The 21,564-nt window shown below is 32.4% G+C and overlaps 3 protein-coding genes across 5 annotated transcripts in view; all 3 read right to left on the bottom strand.

Annotated features, from left to right (window-relative positions):
* Positions 1-967: 967 nt before the first annotated feature.
* On the bottom strand, positions 968-3,173 carry LOC109594723 (lipoyltransferase 1, mitochondrial). Of its 2 annotated transcripts, none has more exons than XM_049961289.1 (4): positions 2,524-3,173; positions 2,325-2,438; positions 2,001-2,214; positions 968-1,666 (listed from the first exon to the last, which is right to left on the bottom strand). In XM_049961289.1, exons 1-4 carry the CDS (start codon positions 3,037-3,039, stop codon positions 1,311-1,313), a joined length of 1,200 nt encoding a protein of 399 aa, XP_049817246.1. In that variant the 5' UTR covers positions 3,040-3,173; the 3' UTR covers positions 968-1,310. The 2 variants fall into 2 exon arrangements, with proteins under 2 accessions (XP_049817246.1, XP_019865519.2); XM_020009960.2 differs by having other exon boundaries at positions 2,325-2,435.
* Positions 3,174-5,150: 1,977 nt separating this feature from the next.
* Positions 5,151-8,657, bottom strand: LOC109594722 (bifunctional arginine demethylase and lysyl-hydroxylase PSR). Its single transcript, XM_020009959.2, has 5 exons — positions 8,475-8,657; positions 7,935-8,293; positions 7,675-7,871; positions 6,778-7,342; positions 5,151-6,714 (listed from the first exon to the last, which is right to left on the bottom strand). The coding sequence occupies exons 1-5, from the start codon at positions 8,542-8,544 to the stop codon at positions 6,628-6,630; spliced, it is 1,278 nt and encodes a 425-aa protein (XP_019865518.1). The 5' UTR covers positions 8,545-8,657; the 3' UTR covers positions 5,151-6,627.
* Positions 8,658-10,020: 1,363 nt separating this feature from the next.
* LOC109594689 (hemicentin-2-like) overlaps positions 10,021-21,564 on the bottom strand; it is a 255,767-nt gene continuing 244,223 nt past the window's right edge. For both annotated transcript variants that reach the window (XM_049966457.1, XM_049966467.1), the window contains exons 3-5: positions 13,756-14,124; positions 11,853-12,137; positions 10,021-11,800 (exon numbers count right to left, since the gene is read on the bottom strand). In XM_049966457.1, the coding sequence (XP_049822414.1) occupies positions 11,637-11,800; positions 11,853-12,137; positions 13,756-14,124 (818 nt within the window). In that variant the 3' untranslated portion in view covers positions 10,021-11,636. The remainder of the gene's footprint in view (positions 11,801-11,852; positions 12,138-13,755; positions 14,125-21,564) is intronic.

Here is a 21,564-nt window from a genome sequence, read left to right as displayed (position 1 = left end):
TAACACAAAATCTTCAACCCCCTGAGTAAGGGTGTCGTCCCTCAAGTTTTTACAAGTGATACCTTAGAAAAAAGGGTTTTTATTTCAGTAGACGTTGTTGCTTAGTTTTTGAAAATCAATCCAGAAAATTATATGACTGAAACACCAATAATACGTTTGATGAAAATCGATTTAATTTTACTTAAAGACTTGTTGTATTAGTAAACGCTCAAACTGTTGTCCGCCAACGTGTATACAGTGATACGGTTATCTTCAAGACGTTGTCGTTCATTGGTTTCTATGAACCCCCACAAAGAAAATTCTAAAGGGAGTCGGTTGACCAAGGAGGCTACTCAATTGCATTCGTTCTATCCAACGTCCTGTAGATGAGTCATTTAAATAGTTTTATATATTTTGGAAATAATGCGGAGAAATTTCGTCTTGAAAAATCAATTCGTGTTCTATGATATGTCTTAGAGCTGGGTTGATGGCAAATTGTATTAAATTCAGGTACATATCCTCTGTTAAATTTTCTGGAATGAACAGAATTTCCATAAATACTAGGCCATACTTCTGGGGATGTTGTGTGTGTGTCTTGTAGAAAATCATTGGATCATGATTAACCCAGAAACTTCAATTCTGGCCGTTCATTCGACAATTCAAGAACAAAGTACACTTATTTTAAGAACACGATTTTTGAATTTTTCGACAAACGTATTGTTGGTATTTCAAAGCCCTATAATATTTTAAACAAGTGAATCGATTTTTAAAAATTAAGCAACAATGTATCCCTATACATATATACAAATTTGGAGGATCGCACTCTTATTTAGGTGCTTAAAGGTTTTGTTATGCTTTGAAGTCAAATGATGTCTCCCTGACAACGAAAAATTCTTTCTCAATGTGTAATTTCACAGTCGTTTTATCTGGGCCACCTTGTATCGTATGTTTACCTAAGGCTTTACATGAGATCAAGAAAGAAAAACACTTATTTAACAATATTTACACTTTATTCTACAGCTAATATCTACATTAATCTAATAAGGCACAACATCTCCAAAACAGTATCACTAAAACCTAAAATAAAAGAAACTAAATTAACAGTTTGAGTTAACATAAATGATATGATTAATTCTTGTGACCACATTAATGGTATTAAAACTTAAAACTAAAAAGTTACATCTAAGAAAATAATTGGATGTCGGCACCAGTCTAAGATTAATAACACAAACAAAGTTTTAAAAACTAGGTACTGTAATTGGATGATAAATGTGATGATGACGATGACAGAAAGATTGCAACATTCAGTTTGTCTCTCTGTCAACTGGATATCATACAGAGGTCATTACTTTTCTCAAACATTCCGTTACAAACTTATCCTTATCATTGACTAAGCCCCCCAGTGATAACTCTAAGTTGTTAAACATTTCTTCAGTGAATTTGTGACCTTTAAAACTCGTTATTACATTTGCTTCGCCACTAAAACCACTGCTGGACAGACCAGGTGGTATGTACAAAGAGATTTCACTGATTCTGCCCGACTCGATACTCATTGTTATCTTCAAGTCTTCCGGTCCATTGATAGCTAGCGAGTCCGGCACGTTGAAACATTTTGAAATGGTAAACTTTGGGCTTTTTCCATAACACCAATCCCAACTTTCAAATTGATTTCTAATCTCAGTTATGCCTGTAAAAGCAAATTAGGTTTTTTAACAAGGATGTAGTTGTTTTGAATATTACTTATCTTCTTAAAATATATTTACTTGAATTTATGTTTACAGTAAGGACATTTAATGAGTTTCGATATATTTTACAATTTAAAGTCGTTATCAATTTTGTTAAATATAAATTTATTTGTACACCACAAATTGTAAGTCATTAAAATATTTTTTTTCTTTTCAAATCTTATCTTGTTTGTTATATATTTTGTTAAATCCGTTATTTGTGCATTAAATATAAATAAAAAGGAGCAATTGCGAGTTCCAACTGTTTTATTTTATTTAAAATGTTCAAATATTTACCTGGGAACCATTGCTCTGAAGGCTGAACCATTTGGAAACCCTTTTGTTGATTAGCCAGTTCCATTCCTCCATCTTTGAGGGAAAGGGCAGTGGTCCTCATAAATTCCCATCCAACAGCTGTAGATAATTGTTGCACGTTGATTTTGGGATTTTCCTCACACAAATTCATGATTTTTGACTTGACTGACTGAGTTGCGTTGGTTTTGATGTCAACCTATAAAACCAACATTAAAAATTGTAGTTTACTGATAAATCTGTTGACATGGAAGTCATTTACTTCAAATTATCTTAATTTATAATTTGAAAACGTATGTTTCAACTTACATCTTCTTCTTTGTGTAAAGCTTGGGTCAAGTCTACTTTGTTGGCGTTGACCAGAAGTGTGCAGTGATGATAAGCATTTGGTCGTCCAAGTTTAGCAGCTGTTCCAGAGATCTGCTAAATTTATTAAGGAAACAGTCAGACCCATCAGGTAGGTTATTATTGTTAGACTAATTTGAAAAAGAACGATTAAAAAGGATACCTTAAAGTCTCTAAGAGTGAGATCTTCTCTGGGAGACACATCAACTTTAACACCATATTCTCTAAATATGGAACGTTTGACAATTTCTAAGTTGTACTTTCTATTATAGTGTTCCTTGGCAGTGAAAAATGTCATATTTAAATTTCCCAAATCATGATACACAGTACCTCCACCACTGTTTCTCCTCGCTAATTTTACGCCATTTTCGGTAATATTTGGCAAGTGCGAAATGTTCGCCTCCAGCCAAGGGTTCTGATGACGCCCTATTACGACACAGGGATCGTTTTGCCATAGCATCAACACATGGTGGTTGGTAAAATCAAAGTTCTTGTACAACCAGTCTTCAAGTGCAAGATTTGTATATATGTCTTTGGATTGTGAAATGAATACTGATTTTTTAATGTCCTTTTCATCCACTTTCTTCACTTGTTTGTGAACAGGGGTAGACATGCATCTAACGCTGACACGAGAGATTAGTGATCCCACTTTGAAACAGGTACTTTGCACTAAGGCCATGTTGATTGTCGAATGAAAAATTTGTTTCACAAAAATTATTGTCCTGCAAATGTTGTGCCCGTTGTGTAAGTACACTAATTAAAGCAGGTGGTTGATGTGGCGTTTTTAGAAGACGAAGTCAAAGTGATGAGGTACTTGTGAAGGGTGATGGTTTGGTGCAACCACTTCCAGGTTTGGTGCAATGAACTAACACGTAGACGAAGTCCTAGACAGTCCTTGGTTGTTCTTAGCATTCCTTCCTGTTCTGCCAGATTGATAAAAAACAAAATTACACTCGAGAATTCAGTCCAAAACCAACTAAAAACACCAGACTAAACACAACACGAAAATATTTTGAAAACTGAACTTGATTTATGTATATTTAGTAAAGCAACAGCAGCACTAGTACCAGCAGCAAATTAATATGTCAAACAACTCTGCACTGACTTAAGTACTACTAATGTCTAGATAATTAAGCACTTTTACCATTTTATATGAAATGTGCGCCTTTGGGGGGGTCAATTATCTTCTCTAGGGTCATAGTTAATCATTTATCTTCAGACAAAAGGAAAACAAGGCCCAGATTAATATTATTTTTCTGTACTAACTTATCGTTATCATGTGATTTTACACTTTTTGTTGCGTAAGTAAATTTAGAACATTTATCGCACTTATTTTTTCAGCATATATATTAAAAATAAATTACGTGACAGTTTGTGCACTAATGTCACTGTTGACAGATAACATGTTAGAAATGACAAACGCCAATGATAACAATGAGCTAGTGCATGTTGGGCACGTTCTCTTCATTCATTGTTTGCTGATTTCTTCGTTTTAACATTATCAACTAATTCTTACGACTGTTCTCCGATGTCTAAATTTAATTTTATTTTTGAGGTTATATATACCAATAGCTCGAACCGTGACTTACCACGAAAAAAGTTCAACTTATCAAGACTTCGAATTAATTTAAATAAACTAAATAAGCAAAAATGCCTATGGCCAATCAATTTTCACCGACTTATCAAAAATTCGAGTTCGACACTATAAATATGGATAGGGTGAAGATTTTATTTTATCTATACATATATAAACATTAGATTTAATATTTGTACATAATTTGATACGGTAAATTTCTTATAAATAAAGGCCGTTCTATAATAAGATTTTAGGTCAGGTTCAAATTCCATTAAAAAATCAACTTTACCATATTGTGAATCAGTGGTGGCTACTCAGATGAGGCAGGTGAGGTAGTACAGTAATGAATACATTATTCTGCTGGCTATTTCCTTTATTTTTTAAATTATTATGTATATGTGCATTTTTGTGATTTGAAAAATCTATTTTGCGGACTAAATTTACATATAAAAGGCACTGACATTTACACTATGTTGTTAATTATGCGTAAATAAAAATAAAATGTTGTTTTGGTTTTTTTGTTCTATATACCGATTGTTTGATCGGACTATATTTTGAGAGATATATCAAGCATGACAGAGACAGTAAGTCTGCAATTTTGCCCCGTAGTGGGAGACTTTTACTGTCTCTGTCGTACATGATGTCTCTCTCAAAACTCAGTAGGACCAAATGCTTTTCGATAGGTATAATGTGTCTCATCAGACTTAAACTTCACGTGCCGCCACTGTTTTCAATGCTTTATTTTAATTAAGTAAAGGTACTAATGTCCATGATACCATGATATATTAAGTCTTATAAGATTTAAGACTATTTTAGAATACCGCCCAAATATTAATTTATTAAATAGAAGTTCGAGTTTTGTAAAATGGATCCGCTCCAATTAATAATTAATTCAATTGCATTTTATAAGATATGCTTGCCTTAATGTATTTATTTTATTTTAAAGTGCAATTAATTCGTTGAATAGGAAATATTAGTATTTAACTATCTTCATATGATTTCAATCCTTAATTAAAAATGTAGTAATCAAGGAGATTTTTGCGTTATTTATTAAATAACTATGAATCTGACGTTACAAGACTTAATTTTCGGGGTTATCAATTTCCAAAGTTCAAAATAAAAGCAGCGACGCACTATATATGCATAAGTATTATAGTATTTATCAGTATCATTTAGTATTTATTTTGATAAAAATAGGTTCAAATAAAAGGTGGTTTGTGGTTTCAGTTTTATTTAGAAATTTTAAAAGACCAAAGGCACACATAAAATTGATTACACTTTTATGTTTTTGTTTAGTAATACTTAGGGTAATCAGTGTATAGGCATTACAGTTTCAATATATGAAAACTATACTTTATATTTATTATATTTTGGTACCTTATTCAGAAGTATTAGCTAACAAATAACATAAACTGAACTAATAATTAAGAAAAATAACATATTGGATTTGCTTTAGAGAAATACATTCTCTGTTATTGTTCACATTGCAGAGTTAGAATATTCGGCTGGCACTTGATTGATATCCTTTATAATACTGTCTTTTTGTATACATATTTTAAACAAATTTAGTAACGACTTTAAAATTACCACAAGTGCTTGCGGTGAACTAAATTTAAATAATACCAAACCGGAGATCAGATCTCAATAACTGACTGAAGAGAAACAGTTATTGAAATCTGAATTTCTAAACACAACTATATAAACTGATAGTTATATTTCAGAAGAAAAAAAACGTAATTGTTTAACAACCTTAACTTCCGATCATAATTTTAACGAAACTTATGTTAGTAAGTATGTAGTAATGTTTCAAAAGTAAAATGAATGTTTTGCAAATAGTTACAGATATTAAATGTGTCTTCCAAGAATAATATTCGACCTTGGCAAATACATTTTAATACCCACGGCGTTTATCAATGTAAATTATTAAAAGGTCAACTCTAGCAAATCACCCCAAGTAAAAATATTTATTCCAGGCACTGAAATTAAATCACAAAACAAATACATTACTTTTTCAACACTTTTCAGAACACTTCCAATAAAATTTGATGCGTTTTTGCAGTGAAAGAAATTTTATTGAATGTGTTAATCAGAATCAGAACAGAAATCAACACCAAAAATGTAAGGCAGTTTTGTCAATATTCTTGGCACTATATTTTACTTTAGTTATTTTAAATGATCGACAAATTAAATAGCGAAACTAATACAATAATTACATAGTGGTAACTATAGAAAGAGGAAATTGTAATAACATCAACAGCAACTGAGGGTTTGTTTTCCCAAAAAATCAAGCTGATATGTGCTATGTAAAATACTGCGTATATCTTCAGTCACTTGAAATAAAAAAGAGTTTTGTACTAAGCGTTAGTCATAAACACTGTAAGAAAACACGAAGTCGTCTGTTAAAAGCAGGCCAACAAACTGCATTTAAAGTGGAATGTTTCAACTTCGACTTTATGTATTGCTCCAATACTGTTATTGCTCTTTAAGTGGAATAACTAAAGTAAGTTTTAAGGCACGCTAGAAAATTAACAATTTATCGTCAATTATTGGCCTGTTTTTGTATTTCACTTTCAATATGATATACACACCTGCAACAGTAATTAAAATCTATAAATTAATTAATAAAAATATATCCTATAGATCTGTTTATTATTGGTGTTTTGAATAAAATAACTTCCAATAAATTGTTTGTTATTCCTTGACAATGTCAACTGCTTGTGATGGTGATATGGAAGAACTGTTATCGAAACTTTTCCAGGACACAGGTGAATCCTTGCTCTAAAATAAACAACACATTAAACAAACAAATTGAGCATTGTTTAGTCAGAAATGAAAACCTACCAATCTCCTCGAAATTTTCTTGTTTCTTTCAGACTCATTATCAGACTTCCTTCTCTTCTTTTTCGCCGTAATCGATTCCTGACCGCTGTCATCGTCCTCCGAATTCGTCGACTCATCCGAATCCGAACTGGAACTGCTGGACGAACTGCTCGAACTGTCCGAAGCAACCCCGCTCGGTTGTTCCAAATTGATCCGGTCGGCCAATTGAGCCAGCATAGGTTCGTGAATCCTCAATTCCCTCAACCATTTACGCGACAACTTGGGCCGTCCCCTCGCCGTTTTGTGCCAAACCACCGGAAAGTTCGTTCTACTGCAAAAGTTCTGAGTGACGGCTATTGTGGTGTCCAGATTAAGAACCACGTGCCACCAGCCACCAGGCACGAACACGGTCTCGCCAGGTTTTTGTAAGATTTCAATTGGCTTACAGTCGCTTGGCCATGACGGATCCTTCGTTTTGGGGTAAATGAGGTTGAACCATGTTATGGCTTCGTCGCGTTGCTTTCCACCCATCTGCCCCGTTACTTTCAGCAGTTCTTTGGGGGTGTGTGTGGGGAATAGACACCACCTATACAGACATACATACCTATATTTATAAGGCTCAACTTGCTTCTTTATTTCTTAAAATGCCAATTATTCCTTAACCAGACATCTACATGCATAAACAAATTGAAGAAATATTTATACACATTAAGAAATATGATAAGTGAATTGACAAGTTTTTATAATAGGTATTATTAAAATGGAAGTTTATTAACAATAAAAATAATAAATACTAAAATCAAGGCCAACCATCTAAAAATAGCAATCTCTATGGTCAATATGTCTATGTATAGAATTGAAAGTAATGTCAAAGATACTGTTGTTAATAAAACTAATGATATAAAAACTAAAACTAACCTTTTGTGTCCTACAACTAATGCATTCCAGGCACTTGTACCTAAAGGATCTATATGAATACCAGTTCCAGAACGAGCTGGTCCCATGACAAACCATCGGTATGGTGGCCGGCTCACTTCCCCTGAATACTTGAATAGGTCATCACGAAAATAACAAGGGACAATGTAATCATCTAGTAATTTCTTCCTTCGACGGTGCTATAAAAGAATTTACACATGACTTTCATGTACACATTTACATGATTTTGCATCTTCGTTTACCTCTCCAAAATTGCTATCAAAAATATATAATGGACTGTCATCTTTAGTGGTGAGCATGTAGTGTATATAATATTTCATTTTCATTTTAACACTATATCCTTCATTGTCTTCCCCACATTTGAACTTCTGATTTCTATATTTCTTCATTAATCTATCTAATGTCCATTTTTCCTTGGCAGACCAACCTGTTTGTGAACCAGTTATAACAACAGGCTTGTAAGGCAGTTCATATTTAGATATAAATTCTCTTTGGCTGAATTGGGTCTCATCAATTCTCTCACAATTATCTTCAAATTCGTTAAATTTTGCAAAATTATCATAGTAACGTTGTTGCGTCCACGATTCCTTAGTGTTTAATTCTAGAAAATGCCATTCTCAGTATGACTCATAAAAAAATGTATACAACAAAGTGATTCAATTTTCGTAAGGATAAATTGAATTATGTTTACAAATTGATTTTGAGATGCTCTTAATTTGAAAATAGACCCCTAACAATAGAAAATGTACGATTTTGCCGTGAAAGGAGGTTATAACACGTACCTGGTCTCGCTTTACGCTTTGCTTCCTTTATTCTTTTACGTGCTCTATGACTAAAATGATTATCATCCATTCCTTTATATTTGCACTATGATAAAATAATATTATTACACTAAAAATAACTTAAACTTTAAATTTTGACAAAAACAGAAACTGAATTGCTAACGACAAACGGAACCTTGTAGCGATTGCTAGGTCTACCAACACCACACGCTAGGCCTACCAATTTGTGCGTGCCGGTTCAAAATATCTGAGCTGGTTCTCTTTATTTTGGTTAAATAACTTATAAAATGGGTAAAACTTGTACATTTATTATCAATGGTTTTATTTATATGGATAATACAAACCATGTATGGTTGAATTGGTTTGAGAATGCAATGTCGATAACAAAATGAAGAAGAAGACTGTGTACCTTACTTCCACTTAAAGCACTTTTCTAACGAATTTATTTATCGTGGTTAACAAAGTTCAATTAATTTAATAAACAATGTGATAAAGTATTAAAAATGTTTGAGAATATAAATGTGTCTTAAAGCATTAGTAAATAAACATTGTTTGTACCAATAGCACTACAAGTTTAACCTTGTCTGTGTCACTATATTCGTTAATGAAACCATTTAGTTATTCATTTTTAAAGATATTTTAACAAGTACTAATCAGAATTTTGAAAATTGAATCCAATTGGCACATAAATTATTGCCATCTATACATTGTATGCTAAACCATTACTAAATTTATTGTTGCACAGTACAGCCACCTACAACGTAGGCAATATATTTAATAGTTCAACTTATTTGTTTTCGTGTCGTTGGTGTGTTGCTGAAGGATTTATTATAATTATTTTATCACTTTTATTTATTATTTTACGCAAAAACTACAAAAGGTATGAAAATGTGATTTTTAGGATTTGTTTTGTTTAAATTATTAAATTCGTTCATTCAAATATTTTACATGTTTAGCCATTTAATAATTCCTTAATTTATAAATTCATGTGGTTCTAACAAATTATCCGACAAACTTTAACCATACATGTTAAATAAGAATAGAAAAATAAAAAAAATAAAAAATAAAATTTTGTCTTTACTGTTTCAAATGAGGGTTGAAAATAATGAGGACAGTATATGATATTTTGCGCCTTCGGGATCAGCAGGAAGAACATTTGAAATTGGATTCAATGAGTCCAAGTTTGGAAACAATTTTGAACAACGTCTTCAGTTATTTTAAGTTTTATATACAACAGATAAAATTTAGTTATTGGTGAGTGTGACAGAATGAATTAAATTTGCCATTTCAAAGGCCTATAATTTTTTAAAGTGTATCGATTCCCATTTTTATTTGATAAAATTTGAAGAATGACATTTGTGAGTTTGAAAGTTTTTCTATGCACTTTACCTGAAAAGTTGACATATTTTTATATTCCGTCGAAAAGTTCTTTCCCACCTTGCGGTATATTTTAAATGTATACCACAAGAATTAAAAAACAATATATAAAATAATCTGAAACCATAAGGGGGTCTAGGTAAATAAAAGACCAATTTTATTATAACGATTAATTCAACATAAAGTTGGGTTACATTCTGCTCTTATCTAAAATACATCAATGAAATTGATATAAAATAAAGAAAAAGGTTCTAAAGACTAAGAATGTCACAGAATTGAGTAACAGCGGATTCTTTTATTATAATCTGAATTATGAACGCTAGTAAGACTTTTATAATGTACAATATTTCATGAGTAAAGAAATTACGCAGCATTTTGCAAAACGAACATCCCAGTTGCCATATCATGGAAACAATAATAAATAAATTAACAACTTAAAATTTATATGCAGTAAAAATACTTTATACATATCAACTCATTCACTCTCTGAATTACAACTGCAATGATATTCATTTTACATTTATGTGTCAATTCATGTAAGTGATTTTATGTTATATAGATAATTTCCATGTACTATTTTATTTCTAGTTGTTTTATTAAGTCTAGAAGCACCGTTAGTCAGATTTTTATTCCCATTCTTTAACTTTAACATGGATCTACGAACGCTTAACAAGAAGAGATGGGTCGAAATATTTTTTATACCGCACAATCTCATGTGTGTGTATGAGTTTTCTTCTAATTTTTATCACTTAAATGAATCAATAGACTAGTTAAACTTATCTAAGTAATCACACCTTTAATTGTTTTAGGCTTAAATAATTCACAAGTGTCCAGTTTCACTTTTTAAACTTATTAGTTAATATATACAAAAACAATATCACCACGGTTCAACAGCTTCAAGTCTTTTCTTGCACAGGTATGTAATTGTTGATTATAGAAATAATATTACATTTATAGGTTTTAGTTATATTAGATAAAACGGCCTGTTTCAAACAGGGGACTTTTTTTAAAATAAAATAAATCAATAACATTTTTCAGTTATACAAGCTAAATATGCAAGTGTCTGACTTTTTCATATTAACAGTGAATAAATAATATTTTATATATTAAGTCGTTCATTATTTTAGTTTGTATTGAGGTTTAATTGCATATTTAGCATATACTAAGTACCGACCGAATGTGGTACTAGAATTATACAGATTTCTATAACATACAAAATATAAGTATATTATTAGTACTCATCACAACATATACTCATATCAATAACATTTATTTTTTGTTCTGTATTCATCCTTATAAATATTATGAGTAGTACAGTTTACGAACAAGTTAAGTCGTATTCAATAAAATAAATACGTTGAGATCATATCCAGACAGCATACTACTATTCCGAATGTAAATGTATGTCATTGTGGAAAATTAGGTGCATGTAGTTACAAATATACATACAAAGAGTGATTAGTTAACTATAAATACATACAAACAAAAATAAAGAAACATTTTATATATGTACAAGGAATTGTTGTAAATATGCTGTCCGGCATTAAGAATGAATTAAAACCAGACAATAATCTAATATTAATAAAATTATATATTGTGACAAAATTTCGTCTAATAAGTAATGTATGTATTTTCTATAATACACGTTTTTCATTCCATTTTTATTAATTAGTTATATAAAATCTAATTAAAATTAACGAAGAACTGTCAACAAAAACAATGTTTTCGTAAAGCCCTTAGTATCTCTTTGGCTAAATTGGGGACGGCCTTTTTCTGCCGCTCAGCTTATGTCACTAGGAGCTCCGCGAGGGCGGCTAAAGTGAGAGCTACAGCGATGGCGAATCTTGGTGGGGTACAAGCAGCTAGTCCAAGTCCTACCGAAAGATGGGACCAAGCTGGAATCGGCGAAGCTGAATTCTTTCCTCGTTGCATCGCTGCCGGATGTTCACCTACAAACGAACAACAAATGGGTAATGTGACGGACGATCGTTTCTTACTTACCATTTAGGACGTGTAATAAAACGCTGGCGGAATCGAGGTTTGAAGGACTGCACGTGTAGTTTCCGGAATCCTCGTGTCGCGTGTGATATATGATAAGTGTGCTGACTGTTGTCTCGCTCCCTTCCCTTTCCATGCGGATGTCGTTCTTCAGAACTCGTTCGCCGTTGTGGTACCAGAATATGTAAGCGGGCTCTTCTAGCGATTGGGTGATCACACACTTCAGTTGAACTGGACTGCCAGTTTTCACGAATCTTTCGTTTCCACCAGGAATTTCAATTTTCGGCACTGAAAACGATTGACTTAGATTAAGAGATGTCCTATTGAAAAAATTACAATTTTGTTCTGTTGCGGCGTAACCGTACGTAACGTACGTACGTACGTTCATCATCATTAAACCTTATTAAAGGTTTGCAATGTCGATGTGTTTTGGACGAAATATGGCCCAGTTTCCAACTAAAATTGCTATTAGTGTATTTAATGTAAAAGCTTTTTGTTTAGAACAATAATAAAGATTAGTGTAACTTTGTTGTCGAACAATACATAAGGTGGCAATTTCGGGATAAAATAAAAACTATGTTTTGATATTTAGTGTGTCCCTAATTGGACATTAGTGAAATAATGCTGGCAGTGAAATGCAAAACAACTTTATGATTGCTGTGGGTACGTAATGAAAATGTTACAGCTTTAGTTAGTCATTTGAACTAGAAACTGCTCTGATGTTACAAAATTACAATGTACGAATGTACACGTATGACGGCCTATTCATTAGTTTTCTTTAGCGAATACGAAAAAGTATTAAAACGGATTATATATTTGATTGAGGTCAAATAAGAGGTAATATTAAACACTTTTTCTTTCACAACAATTTAAATAAAATAATGGTTGTTATTATTCCTTACAATAATTATTTTTATCATAATTATTATTATTACTATTATCATTATTAACAATCATTATTATTATTATTATTATTAATTATTATCATTATCGTTGTTATTATGGTATTATTAAAAAAGTGGTTTTGTGTATTATTTATTATTATGATAATTATAATACTGTCATCATTAATATTATCCTCAGCTTTTAGTACGTATTATAGAGAGATACAAAATAGTGACAGTACGTATTATCAAAATGTTGGTTGATAAATTTATTTAAAAAGAAAATAACATTTACATGTGTACATAAAAAATATATAGGTTTTAAGAAAATCAGTTATTTTTGATTGTTTTTGATTTTGTCGTGTGTATAGTCACGAGAGCAGACCTCATCGTCAATTTTAGTTTTTTTTAGAAAGAAATCGTCTGCTCCTCTTCAATATCTTCTTCGACATCATAGTTTCCTGGGATTAAAATTTCTTCATATGTAAGTGTATTAATAAAAATTAAATATTCATCAATGAATGAAGAAAACAAACAAAATATTATTGACAACATCCTTCTTTATTTCACCATTGGCAACAGCATCTATAACTTTCTATCGAATCGAAGGATTTTTGGTTTTTGGTACGAATTATTGAGAGAGATACGAGATATTATTATTATAATTATTATTACTGATATGCGAAAATTTAATTTCTATAGCTGGTTGATAACGGTTTTATAATTAATTAGTATGTATGTATGTATGTATGTATGTATGTATGTACGTAGTGTGTGCGGAGAGTGCATAGGCCATTATTTCGAGTGATGTTAAATTATGGGGGACGACAATGTTGCTAAGAGTATGTATGCCAGTAGTAAAACAGCAAGTGATGTAATACATGGGTAACTAAATGTTAACATTGTTATCGAGAGTATCACCGTATGTCTAGATGTGGTAGGTTAATCGTCTTATCATCCGTTATCGATCACCGTTAATACGTCGTGATTTATTAATTTGTTGCATGGCGTAGTTGACTTACCGACAACATTTAGTGTGATGAAGTGACTCATTTTGGGCTCGGTGCTAACTTGACACTCATATTGGCCGGCATCCCTCGCCTGGACGTATTTAACTTGCAATGTCCAGGTGTCGGTGGCCTCGACGAGGAAAGCCTGAAATCGGTCATCGGCGATGAATGTGTACCGATCGACGGTGAGAATGTGTGCGTCCCGCCTCCTGATCCACGACACAGATTTGTTGCCCAACTGCTTCACTTTGCACGGCAAATAAGCGTGCGTTCCCAATTGGGTTGTTATATTCGTGGTGGTTGTGGGATCGAAGTACGGCCCGGTGTACAATCCCGTGAATCTTTTAACTGCATGAGTTGCCGCATCGCCACCGGAAAACACTGAAACAACAAACAATATTTTCACTACCCATTATTATTATTATTATTATTATTATTATTATTATTATTATTATTATTATTATACACACACAACCCTCCGCCCATTATTTTATTATGCTCGCTTTGCCTATTTTTTATTCATTTTTATTAAGATTTACGATATCTCCGCCTCTATCGCTTTAAAATGATAATTCGCTTATTTATTATTGAAAAGTCGTAACTTCTGCCGTCAATAAAACTTGCTTTTATTGCCTTGGCTTGGACGGAACACAGACGAGTGAAGATGAGATCATGATCAAATCACGTCGTTCAACCCGCAGTATACATGTATGTAACTAATTCTAATCTTTAATCTAATTTTTAGTTTATACATTCAAACCAAATTGACCGGACATTTATTTCTTGTTTCTATACTGCTTCTATACTTTATTGAATTATATCACAATTCAGAATATCAATGAAATTATATTACAAATAAATATATTATCAAAATGAGCTTTAATAAATAATTTAATCTCCTCTATAGATTCAACAAAATAGTATCAATTAAAATTAATAAAACAAAATTAACTAAAATTAAAAAACATAATATTAATCACTAAGTACTTGGTTGGCCCTCCCTTCAACAAGTCAACGGAGACAAGCTCTCAGAAATAAGACAAACAATGAGATCTTATACAAATAGGAAAGAACCAACTAGTGAGTCCAACTTGCTCTTGTGGAAGAGTATATATCGGTACCACGAAACGTTGAATGGGGACTAGAATTGAAAAACACAAACGAAACTGCAAACTAGAGCAATCAGACAAGTCTGCTGTAACTGCTGTTAGATGAAAATCAAAAATATTATGGCTTTCTCGACAAGTGGAAAGGTTGGGGAAGCAATTGAGATCCATAAATATGAACCAAATTAGATCTCTGAAAATGCTAGCCACTCTTGCTAGTAAAATATCATGAGATAATTCCAATAAAAGTTGACATACAAACCCGAACAAATATAGACACTCAAATTCTTAATCCTTAGCTCACCATTCTTCCCTAAGAGTACTAGCAAGCACCTCCAAATTTAGGGTTTGTGGTGTAGTGTGCTCTCATACATGTTCAATTGAATTGCTATCAGGTGCTTTATCTGAGTAGTCATAATTTTTGGCCATTGACGTCTACAAAATGATATCTTGTTCAAATACAAATGGAATAATAATTGTTTGAATGATCGACTCGTAATATCATCAACCATTCATTCATCGGTTTAGGAGGAGCAACTCTGTGCATGTCTTTAAAAATATTTCACCTCTCACTGTTACAGAACCACCTCTATAAGCAATAGTAAAGCCATGTTTTACTCATTATCTCTCACCACGTTCACACCATGTCTAAATACTTCTATCCAAGTGATATAAGGTGTACTCATCTATGAACAAACAATTACACCCTTCGGTTGCAGTCTATAGGCTGTGATTTTTGACTCATGCTCTGAGGACAACAGTCCTGTTTTCTGGTCGTACTCGTACCTCGTTGTCGATCACCACCATATCGTATATTGACATTACCAGTTTCCCATGCAATTATAACAGCAAAATCTTCAGAAGAAAAGCTTCTTTGAGGCGTTTACAGTGCTAAACCAGGGATTTTTTCTAGAAATGGAATGTTGTTTATTTTTGTCTATTAATTATATAAAAAGTAAAATAAATTTAATAAACTGACGGTTTAGAGCTGCAAATAATATTACTGATCAAATTAAAATATCTTAAAATATTTTTAAATTATTAATCTATAAATCTAAAATTCACATTATCAAGTTTTATTCTATTTTCCTGTAAACTTTAACATTTATTACATTTACAATAACATTTACATTTAACAATATTTATTTATTATATTAATGAATGATTTTTTGGGAAGCCTCCGTGCAATTATTAAAGAGCTTTATTAAATAAAAGTCGGATGTTGATTCTCACACTCGGACATAAATAATAGAAAAGTTTTAACATTCGCAACATATCTCGAAGATGTTTATTATTCTAGTGAAGTTTTTTTCGGAATCCGTTACCGTTAAGCTCTATCGGAAGAGTGTTAAGAGCTTTATACTTCCCAACTTAATTACTTCTCTTTTCATCGCTTCCTTTATTTATTACACATTCTTATCTTCATTATCAATATTAATCTCCCCAAAACCCCCGTATTAATTTCATATCAATTTTTATTATGAATATTAGAGGAAGTGGCTCTACTTAAGCACTATAACGACTTTTCGGTACCTAAGGTTAATAGAAGTGTTCGTATATTTATCTCGGCACGGAAGAGAATTATTTCGCAATTTTGATGTACCATGCACATGTAAATAACCATTCATGCTAAGTAACAGTTTAACAAAGTACAAAACTTCTTAACATTCTTGTTTTTACTAACTTCGGGTACAGAAATAAAAGTTTGTGGGACGTCTAAAATAAAATATTTGTTATATAATGTTGTTCAACATCTTACGATAAGAAAAACTAACCATCTACACGGGCATGAATAATTTATTTGGATTGTTTTTGGCTGTTTTCGACTTAAAATAGACCCCAGCTCGTAAAAAAGTCTTGTTTGCAAGACACCAAATACGAATCAATATTAATATTCAATGTCCAAGTTTTTTTGTCCTCCTCAACTTTCTTTAACACGTTTCTAATATGTATTTGGTGGCAATTAAAGAAGTGTAAAGTCTGTATAATGTAAGATAACTGTGGACCAGAGACAACTTTTAAAATGCCTATCTGCTAAATTTCCTTATCTGTTTAACTATTCGTCGTTTCGTTTATGCAAATTTGTCAAATCTCTGCATTTTAATTGAAATAATAATACTCTTTATGTTAATCCGAAGATGATTTAAGGTAAGACAAGGAGTCATAAATTGTTAATAAGTTAACAAAACCGGATTCGGCAATTATTCTTACAGCAATTAGAAATGTCGTTTAAAACGGAAACATCAATTAAAAGAATAAATCAGAATGGTAATTTCCGAGGAGGAAAGACCCACAAGAAATTTGCAAAATCTATGCAGAAAGTTGAAATGTAACGAAAAGGGAAAGTGTTCCATCAATTATGTGTAACTGTTTAAGGGAAAGTGCTACTTGTCAGCCACCTGTCAATTATTCATCTGTGCATTTTAAACTTCCAGATCTTTGTAAAGTTAAATAGCTTGAGAATTTTACACACTTTTTTATACCCGGATTTGATATTTCACTTTATACTTAAAATATTCAAAAAGTTTGCTTTTGACAAATTTCAATTTTCCACATGAAACTCGATGCGACTGAGCGTATTTGTTAATTAATAAAACATCCGTTTCGAAACAAATTATTATACAAAACCATTCGGACACGTCACGTTGTGGGTTGTTAAACCGTAAATCATTTAATTGATATCCGAGAATCGGAAGACCGGACTGGAGGATTGGATGACTGGAGGACAGGAGGCCGGTGGGAATTCTTAAAATCACATTTTCAAATGCACATGTGTTGCTTCCACCGCACCTCCGTGTTAATTAACGCTAAGTCAACGAAGAACGGAAGAATTGTCCGATACCGTTTACCTTCGCCAACGTGATACAGACCAACGGAACAACGGAGCAACGGAGCAACGGAGCAACGGAGCAACGGAGCAACGCAGCAACCGAGATGATTATTCAAATTATACCCGTTTCGGGGCCTCGTTATTTTACCCGCAAAACTTTTCATTCTTGGACTTGAAATGAATTGTTGTAGTTTGAAGTTGCGTCATAGCAGTTGAACGAGTTAATTAGATATATTAATCACTTTTTATTAGCACTCCCCGCGACTCTAATGCTAAGGACTGCCTAACAGATTTCATCTTCCAACTTGTAATTACGTCTACGCCATGCCAACTCTTAACTTCGTCTCGAACGATATGTACAACACCGCACTCCGCTTGTCTGTTCCTCATGTAGTCGATACAAAAACAAAAACCTATCTGTGTATGTACAGATAGGTGGGTACATCTATCCGTGTTGTGTTGACAATTCATGTTATATGTATATTATACTTGAGGAATTTAAAGCGGATCCACCATTTTTAAGACTGAACCGGAGCCACTAAGTCGGTGGCCTGCATTAACATTTACAACTTATTATTTTTATTTCAACTGTATATTCGATGTAATAATTTTTATTTATATTAATAATGTGTATATGTTTTTAAAATATTTCAATAATAAATCAATAAAAATATTAAAATACCTTTGGATTAATAGCAGTGTTTGTATTTCTGAAGAACAATTTTGAATATTTTATTGGGATTTTTAATAGTTTATATGGATATTTTATTGGAATTTTTAACAGCTTTCTAACTATCTATTTGTGTATGTGGTGGGTCATCCATTCATGTTGGGTTGAGAATTCATGTTGTATGAACATTATACACGAGGAATTTAAAGGCGCATCCACCATTTTTAATACTGAAACAGAGCAACTGAGTCGGTCGTCTTCATTAACATTTACAACTGTATATTCGATATTGGGATTTTTAACAGCTTTCTGACTATCTTTTATCTGTGTATGTGGTGGGTACATCCATCAATGTTGTGTTGAGAATTCATGTTGCATATATATTATACTCGAGGAATTTAATGCGCATCCACCATTTTTAATACTGAAACAGAGCAACTGAGTCGGTCGTCTTCATTAACATTTACAACTGTATATTCAATATTGGGATTTTTAACAGCTTTCTAACTATCTTTTATCTGTGTATGTGGTGGGTACATCCATCCATGTTGTGTTGAGAATTTATGTTGTATGTATATTATACTCGAGGAATTTAAAGGCGCATCCACCATTTTTTTAATGCTGAAACTGAGTCGGTGGCCTGTATTAACATATACAACTTATCATTTTTATTTCAACTGTATATTCGACGAAATAATTTTCATTTATATTAATAATGTGTTTATCTAAAATATTTATTGTAGGAAAATATTAAAATACTTTTGGATCAATTGCAGTGTCTGTTTTTCTGAATAACAATTTTGAATATTTTATTAAGTTTTTATTAACATTTCTAAAGAGAAAACGAAATCATAAATTTAATTAAATTTAAAATTATCCAAGCTTACTTGAATTACTAATAATCTGCTCTAAATAAAAGCGCAATCCGATGGAAACTGTTAGATTATGACACAGTTTAACTTTACAAATAGAGATTTATTAAACGTACTTAATATTTTTCTGAACAAAAGCAAATAAACTCTACCCCTTTATCTTTCCTATTTTACAGGTTGCCATAAAATCAAGAATCACCTATGGGGTCGAGACTTTTCGTAAATTTTAGTCCATAAATACCAACAAATACAAGACTGATTTATCGACGATCATAATGAATTTTTAAGATTTGTCGCCGTTTGTCTGCTGCCCTCGCATTCGCCAATATTTTGCGCCAAACAACGGATAGTCTATTTTGTTGACGAATGTTTCAGCTGCTCATACTAATACCACAGATGTAATCTGCGCTAATACGAGTACTAATCAGACAGACACATTGCATCGACACATCGACACAGCAACCGACACTAAGCGTGAGTATTTCGAGCGTTCGAATTTGTCATTTTATATTTGAGTAAATAAAAGAGAGGGAATACAGAAAAGAAAAAAGTGATAACAGGATCGTTATATTTTTATGATAATTGGACGCGATCCCTTGGTGCACACACATAAAGTGGACGTGTGTTATTCAGATTGGGACGATTATAGGGTATAGAGTATAGAGTATAGACTATAGAGTATATAGCTAAGGGATGTGGAATTAGGCGAGGAGTGGGAGATTGAGGGGGGGGAAGGGGGTGTTGGAAAGGGGTTGCGGGAATGAGTTGGGCCATTGGGCAATGGGGGTACCATGGGATAGCAGTATAGCAATGCACTGATTGGTCTGTAATTGTATTCAGATGTTCTCTGGACAGTAGCGTATTGGAGAGAGTCGCGATTCCCCAAACGCATTTATACAACTGCCCGTTCACCACTAGCTGCCTCTAACCCCATTTTCTAATTATTCCCTAATTGTAACAGAATAGCTTTTCTCACATTTCATTAAAGTGAGATCATTTCTATTCACTTCCACTTCAAAAGCACAGAAAAGCCAATGCGATACGATCTCATCACTAATTACTTTGATCATGCACTTTTTGATGTTCAACACATATCCACCCCGAGCCCACTGAATTCAACGCTTTAATTTAATATGTACCTACCCACTAACACAAATTGTTTTTAATCCGATAAACAATTTACCGTATAAAAAATCAATACATAACGCGTATCAATATACGTACGTTCGTACGTATACGTAGTATCCACCTACCTAAGACAAATACAATTGTTTTTTATTGTTATATTTTCAATCGGTGCAACTAATACGGGTGATTCCACTAATTATTCACTGTTGCCGTTTAGAATTGTTGCAAGGTGTGGGCGCATGCACTAGATTAATTTATAATAGAGTGTACGTTCTAAACTTATAGAATTTCTTCTTACTTGCCACAATTGTGCTAAAGGGAGTCATTTCCTTCGCTGGGAATTTGTAATTTATACCTTAGATGTGTTCTGTTAAGGGCTCTAATTAACCGCAACGTTGAAAGTGATTACTCCAGAACCTGGGTATAGTTAGTTTAACTAAAAGCTTCCTTTACACAGTAAACTGGCTTCATATTTTTAATTAGTGCAAACATTACATTATTACATGTTTCGAATGTTTTTCATTTTTATTATTCAAATAAAATCAAATTGAACGGACCCTAAATTGTAGAGTAGATATAATGTTTCAAGATCTTGGGAAAATGTCAATTTTACGACGTCCATATAATATTGAGGCACTGATTTAAAATTCAGCATCCGTTTTTTTTTTCTACATTTCCCCTTATAGGGGATATAGATTACAGATAATAAAACTAAAGTTGATTAGGACCTTTTAAGAACATAAACTTAACGACCTATTAAGATCCCTTATCAATCCGTTGTTTTCCATTCTCAGAATGTGACAATTTAGCAAACGTCGTATTGATCAAAAATTGTGGCATCGCGTGACTGGTCCTATTAAAATTTATATAAATTAAAGCGTGATTAACAATTCAGAGGCAAGTGACTTTTTGATCATGAAAATAATTCTTCAATTATCAACCTCCACAACACGTGTACTTACTTATTAAATACATATCTTGAAATATTAATTGTTTGACTTGTCGTTCTTGACGTTTTTTGATTAATTAGATATCGTTATTACACGTTGTTTTTGGCGTAACGACCAGTGTTTTGATTAAAAACCACTTGATTCGCAAAAAGGGTGGGCGTATAAATACACTTCTTTTCAAGTGGAGTGAAGTTAAGTGGGTAATTTGAATTTCTTAGATTATATAGATTTCAAAATATTTTCAACATGTTTTATTTTAACCAGT

The sequence above is a fragment of the Aethina tumida genome, chromosome 1, assembly GCF_024364675.1.
Source record: "Aethina tumida isolate Nest 87 chromosome 1, icAetTumi1.1, whole genome shotgun sequence".
NCBI lineage: Eukaryota > Metazoa > Arthropoda > Insecta > Coleoptera > Nitidulidae > Aethina > Aethina tumida.
Note: the sequence above shows the minus strand (reverse complement) of the source record. Positions and strands in the feature narration are given on the sequence as shown.